The following is a 6558-nucleotide window of genomic DNA, read 5'->3' as shown; positions in this document are numbered from 1 at the left end:
TTAGGACTTGGCCTCAGCTTTCTCCCTCATCGCTCGAAGTTGAGACTCCGCTGAGGTTAATTGTGCCCGGGCACTCTCCTTTTCCGAGGCCAAGCGATCCATCTTGCCCTTCCACTCTTCGGCTTCGACCTTGATTACATCCATCTCGTCCCGGAGTTGGTCGATCCGATCAATCTTCTGTTGGACCTGTAGGTTCTGACCATTAGTCACCATGTCTAGCTCATCATAACGAACTTCAAAGATTTTTACATGTTCCACCAGGTCGGCGTGTTCTTTCTGAGCCGTCTCCAACTCGGCTCGAAGGCTCTTAGCCTCTCTTTCACGTTGCTCGCTGAGAAGTTTGTACATGTCTCTCTTCTCAGCAAGCTTTTTGACTTTGCCCTCGAGTTGGCTCAGCTCATCCTGATACTTCAGGAAGGTTTCATAGTGAAGCACCGAGGCTTGCAAATATTAGAAGAAATATTAGAATCATCAAGAACAAAAGCTAAAAATGAAAACGTTTGGCAACACCGTACCCGGTTTAGCATCTGTTGTGCCTCGTTGAATAGGCATGACGCATCCTCCTCGTTCATTTTTTCCGGGTCTCCGTCGGTTACCAGGCACCGGAGGTAACTAGCTACCCGAACAACTAGAATCCATGCCGTCAGAAAAGCAGCGGAGGGGATCGTCTGCTATGTGGTCCCCCTCTTTGGGTCATTCTTTTATATTTGGACGTCGTTGTACATAGACTCGGTAAACGATGGTGACTCAGTGATGTCTATCACACCAAGTGCCTCCTTCGGGGCACTTTTCGCATCCCGGGAAGCCTCAGCCACGGCCTCCTCATCGGCCTCCCTAGCTTGAGAAAGATTGGCCTCGCGGGTCTCTGGTTCAACGACCACCTGCTTTTCGAGGGATGACGGCCCGCGGGCCACAAAAGTCTCTTCCCCCTCTGACTCGTCCCTAAGCCGATAAAGCAATTCTGAAGCTGGTGTTTTCTTTTGGCTTGCGCACCAGCCTTCTCTTTGGTTTCTTTTTATTCGAGCTCGGGGAACTCGGAGCCCTCCTCCTTTTCCTCTCTCCGGCATGCCCCAGAGCAGGAGACTCAACATGCAAGTCCTCGTCACCGACCGGAGTCCTAAGCTTAACGTTCTTAGGCAAACCTACAAAAGAAAGTAAAGGGGATAAGGATGCGATGTTAGAAGAAAACATTCAACACGACTTGTTTGGGAAAGGAACCTTACCATGGGAACGGGCCTCCCAACGGCGTTTTAAAAGTTTGCGCCATGAGCGCTTGGAGTAGGGCATCTGTGACACAATGCCCTCGACCCACTCCTTGAGCCGAGGTATAGCATTCAGAACTCGAACAAGGGCTACAACATAACAAACACCGATAAGAAAAGGGAAGATAAGGCATAAAATCAATACTGAAAGGGAATACTTATGTGATGCGTTCCACCTTTCAGGGAATGACCTCCACTTGGCAGGTACCAGGTCGGCCATCCTCACCCGAACAAAATGTCCTTGCCAACCTCGATCCCGGTCCTCATCGATGCTCAAGAACGGGGCTTTGCTGGCCCGACGTACTAGCTTTATCAGTCCCCCCGAAAGATTCGGGGACTGTATAAGCGGAGTGGATGATCGATGGTAAACGAGCACCCATCGATTTAGTTCACAAAGAATCGGAGAAGGATCACGATCCTCCACAGTGATGGATAGATCTGGCCAAGGCATACATTATACCTCCTGCAGAAGTTTAAGATGACCGGGTCTACCGGGCCCAATGTAAAGGAATAAGTATAAACACTTAGATATCCTTCGACATGGGTGGTAATGGCCTCTTTGGGGCCGGTGACTATTATGTCTTTGTCGGCCCAGTTGTAGTCTTTTCGGATCGTGGGGAGGACCTCTTTGGTAATTGAGCAGATTTATCTTGAGGCCTCTTCACGCCAACCCTGTACAGAAGAAGGCTTCTCAACCTTGAAGTCGTCGGTGACCGAATAGCCACCGGGAATGAACATCTTTAAGGGGGGGTTCTTCGGTCGGTTCATCAACAACCGTATCGGGGACGGTCTCCTCGACCTCAGTGGTCGGTCTCGAAGAAGAAGGAGCATCCTTTTGAGGAATAGATTTTGAGGTTTTTGCCATTGTTATGGAATAAAAACTTGGAAAAGATGGAGAAAGATTGAAAGTTGAAAGATCAGACATGTTGGCTTGAGTAGGAAATGAGTAAAAGATTTTGCAAAGTGCTGAAGAACCTTGAGTAACGGAGGTAAAACGCTAGAAAGTATTGAAATCCTGAAGGTACGAAGGTAGAAGATTTGGTGTAAAGTGCAAAATGGACAGAAAAGGAGGTATTTATAGGAGTTCAGCGATGTTTCGCGTCCAGGGATGACCGACCGGCGGCTGAAATGAATTTAATACCATTATGACATAACTGACGAGACATTTCAAGTGTTTTGTCGTTTCTGCCGCGATGTGTCGAAGTAAGAATTGGGAGCTCATGTCGTTTCTTGTCATTTAATCTCCGAAAAACGAGGGGACTATTTGTATACGGGTAAAATCGGACTCATGGTATACCCTGGTCTTCGACAAAATAAGCCAAGCTCGAGACATGATGACAGGGGACCGAAATCGAGGCAAAAGTCTCATCGAGTCAGAATTCGGGGGCATGACACCTGCCCTCGAGAATATCGGGGTCATGGTTTGGAATCGGTCTTAGCCTTGAACGACTTCAAAGGACATTGTCAGGAAATTGAGCACGGCCAACAGAAGGCCGTAATATCCGTGACTGACCGGATATCACGGCGGAATCTCGGCACATATCGGTGAAGAACCAACAATCAGTTAATCAGAGAATGTTTTACCTTTTATAGAGTTGTACCTAGAGTAGGATTCCCCTACTATATAAAAGGAGTCTGATAATTCATTAAGGACATTGTAACACGTATTCCAAAGCAATATACTATTATTTTGTCTATTATTAGCTCTTTCTCTTGTTCATCATTGTTGGCTATAGAGAGCCCGGATCGAGGGTGAATATTTCATGAAGGCTGGAACTATCCTCCTCGTGTGGTTTGAATCCATTTATCTTTATTTATTCAATTTGACTTAATTTATCGCTTTGTATTAAATTAATCCGCGTATCTTTAAAATCACTTACAAATTTAATTGTTATCCGATTTTGAGGATAAACAATGATATTTGACAATTTCGAGAATAACTGTTTGCACGAGTTTAACTGCTTTTTTCTTTTCTTTTCTTTCCAAAGTATGTTTTCATTGATCAGCTGATTAAAAATGGCATGATTTTGTAATATATGTTTACTGTATTTGAGTATAATACTAAATGAGAATTGAGCATGAACACCATATTAATTACTTTGTAATTAATGCTTCAATTTGTGCTGGATAAGAGTATATGTCTCAACAAAGAGTAAAATTATAGACTGTGTATATGTTTTACTTGAGCTATATATGACTTTCTATAGTGCTATATAAATTTCTCATAGCATAACCGAGATGTTTATGTGAATGTTTATGAGTTGACTTGAATTATTGAGTTGATATGTTTTATGCCCGTTTATAAAAGGAAATTCAGACAAAATTTTCATTGACAGATTAGACTTAATTACTAGAAAAAGTTATATTGTCCTATGCATCGGTCAAGTATCGATTTTTGATTGTGACAACTGAACAACTCCAAAGTAATAAGTTTAGGCTTGAAAAAAATAATAGAAAGCACAATCTGTAAGTTTTGTCTGTCGGGTTTGGCCACCCATGCTACCTTCTTGAATTTTCCCCATGGTCCATTATAAGGGCGGCATTTAATAATTTTTTTCTTCGGATTTCCTTTAAGAGTCATTCTGGTAAGAAAAATAGGCTTACATTATTAAATATTTTTAAATGTCCGAGTTTGATGATAGTACATAAATGCGTGCGTAATTATAAGTATGACAATTGATTATTGGGGTGTGCACTTTACACGTGGTTGGCGAGTCTAATGTGGTGGTGAGTATAAGCTCAACCGGATGAGGCCCTTAATGGGAGGACACATAAGGGTTTCATTAATTGCAGTTTGGTTCCATCTCTTGTCATTATATAAATACACAGGAATTTTTTATAATATATGTTGTGTATAGTAGGTGTACCATTGACACCGCCATATTAGAAAAAGAGTAATAGAGAGGTAGACCTAAACTTTGTCAATCCGTAGAATGACTCAAACAAGTACGAAATTGTTCTTGCTAATAAATTATATTATGTTCTAATAATGTTTAATCTTGCGTTATATTGTGTTAATATTCTTACAATTCTGTCTTCTATATTTTAGGAGATTCAAATAAAATATCAAATTATATCAACAATCCACCTGTTTCGGGTTATGGACAAATAATCCTGTAAAATTCTTAATTAGTTATTCTACATAGAGGAAAAAGGAGCAAATGGACGGGTGTAACGACCCGACCGATCATTTTGAGAGTTGTAACCCCATTCCCCCATTTACTGCTCAATTTATGCTTTACAGTTATTTTTTGACTTGTCGGGGTGATTAGTTTGGGTCCGTAGTGAAATTTGACATGAAATGGCGAAAGTTGAATTTTTGGAAATTTTACCGAGGAGTTGACTGTTTGATATCGGGGTCGGAATCCAATTCTGAAAATTTAAAATAGGTTCGTTATGTTATTTATGATTTGTGTGCAAAATTTAAGGTCAATCGGACTTGATTTGCTAGGTTTCAGCATCGAATGTAGGATGTTTCGACATCGTTTCTCCAAGAATAAGTGGTATCACATTAAGTAAATGAGCTCTAAATTTAGTTTTGATTGAAGCATTTGATCCGTATTAAAATTTTGGAGCCATAGCAAAAAGAATCGTTGAATTCAGACATCGTATGAGAGAGTTATACCCATTTTCGTGTCGGGAAATATTTTCTGTCAGCGTCTAGGGTAGCGTGGGGCACTATCCCTGGCGCTGGGATATCTGAAATTCTGGAAACGGCATCACAGGCAGCGCCCCACGCCACCTGTGGCGCCACAGAAATAAACCCCCCATAAAACGGGGAGTTTTGCCATTTTTACTCATTTTTGAGTTTGGGGAACTCGGTTTAGACGATTTTTGGATGCTTTTCACGGGAAAACATTGGGTTAATTGTTCCTTATCCTATATTGATTATATTTCATGATTCCATACTCATTTTACATCATAAATCCGTGAATTTATGGAAGAAAAATCAGATTTTTATAAAATCTTCCAAAAATATAAAATGAAGATTTGAAGGCCAATCCAATGTCGGAATTCGATAATTTTTGTATGGTTGGAGTCGTGGTTGAATAAGCGTTCATATTTTGTCACTTTTATCGGGTTCCGAAATGTGGGCCCCACTGTTAATTTTTGAGTTAATTTCGGATTTATATTGTCAAATTTAGCATTTTCTTATGAAATTGATTCCTATACCTCGTGTTGATTGTATCGAATTATTTTGACTACGATTCGAGGCATTCGGAGGCCGAATCATGAGGAAAAGGTTTATTAGAATAAAGAATTTGCTCGGATTGAGGTAAGTGACTTGTCTAACCTTGTGTGGGGGAAATTCCCCTTAGGATTGATATTGATCTGAAAATTTTGATGTGTTGAAAGTCGTATAGACGAGGTGACGAGTGTGTACACGGGCTAAATGTGGAAGATTATGTCTTTAAATTGTGTGGATCACTGTTGCATATTAACTAAATTATTTTATTTCGTTATATTCATCATCATTAATATATTTTCTATTTTAAATTTGTTTGACCTGTTCCTGCCAAGTGTTTTTACCTGTTTAGTTGAAACTCTATTTCTTTTGTTCTGTGCATTATTTGAAGGTTGGATTTATTAATTTAAATATTATTAAAATGAAGTATTTTACATTTAAAAATTTGATATTAAGGCAAGGTGTTTAATTTGTGAAATATTATTTTTTCTGAGTTATTCATTCCTAAATATTTTGTGAGATTTTGTAGTCATTGTGATTGAGTCGTGAGCTCCTTATTGTGGAAAATATTTTTGTTATTGATTTATTTTGGCAAGTTGAAATATTTGGACACTTGAGGTACAAATTGTGATATATTATGATATTGATATGCATGTGGTGGTATAAGGTCTGGGTGTTGAAACGCATGCGGTGAGATAATGGTGGCTTGATACGCGTGGCTAGTATGGGAACTACTAGAAGTCATGCGGTGTGATAAAGATGGTTAAAACGCGGATGCTATTTTGGGAAAAATATTTTTTAAAAAATTAATTATGATGGCTCCCGCGGTGATATAAGAAAATGAGATATTGTGAATTTATTTATGATTTGGGACTACGAGGTGGTACCTCAGGAGTTCCCTTGTTGATATTCCTTAATGGCTGCATTTGCCATTGGTTATTTTGGTGATTTCCTTTAAAGTTGTAAATTTCTATTTTCTTTCAGCGAAGTATTATTTGTCCTTATTCTGTGAAGTTAAGTTGTGACATACCACTTACTTGATTCATTTTCATTGTCATTTTATTTTATATTGTTAAATTGTCCACCCTGTCTTTTATTATTCCAGTAGGG

At 39.7% G+C, this 6558-nt stretch overlaps 1 protein-coding gene across 1 annotated transcript; it reads right to left on the bottom strand.

The window, feature by feature from the left end:
• On the bottom strand, positions 1–1067 carry LOC138910128 (uncharacterized). Its single transcript, XM_070201351.1, has 2 exons — positions 767–1067; positions 1–440 (listed from the first exon to the last, which is right to left on the bottom strand). Exons 1-2 carry the CDS (start codon positions 1065–1067, stop codon positions 1–3), a joined length of 741 nt encoding a protein of 246 aa, XP_070057452.1.
• Between the last annotated feature and the right edge of the window lie 5491 nt (positions 1068–6558).

The sequence above is a fragment of the Nicotiana tomentosiformis genome, chromosome 4, assembly GCF_000390325.3.
Source record: "Nicotiana tomentosiformis chromosome 4, ASM39032v3, whole genome shotgun sequence".
NCBI lineage: Eukaryota > Viridiplantae > Streptophyta > Magnoliopsida > Solanales > Solanaceae > Nicotiana > Nicotiana tomentosiformis.
The sequence above is the reverse complement of the archived record's forward strand: the minus strand, read 5'-3'. Positions and strand labels throughout refer to the sequence as shown.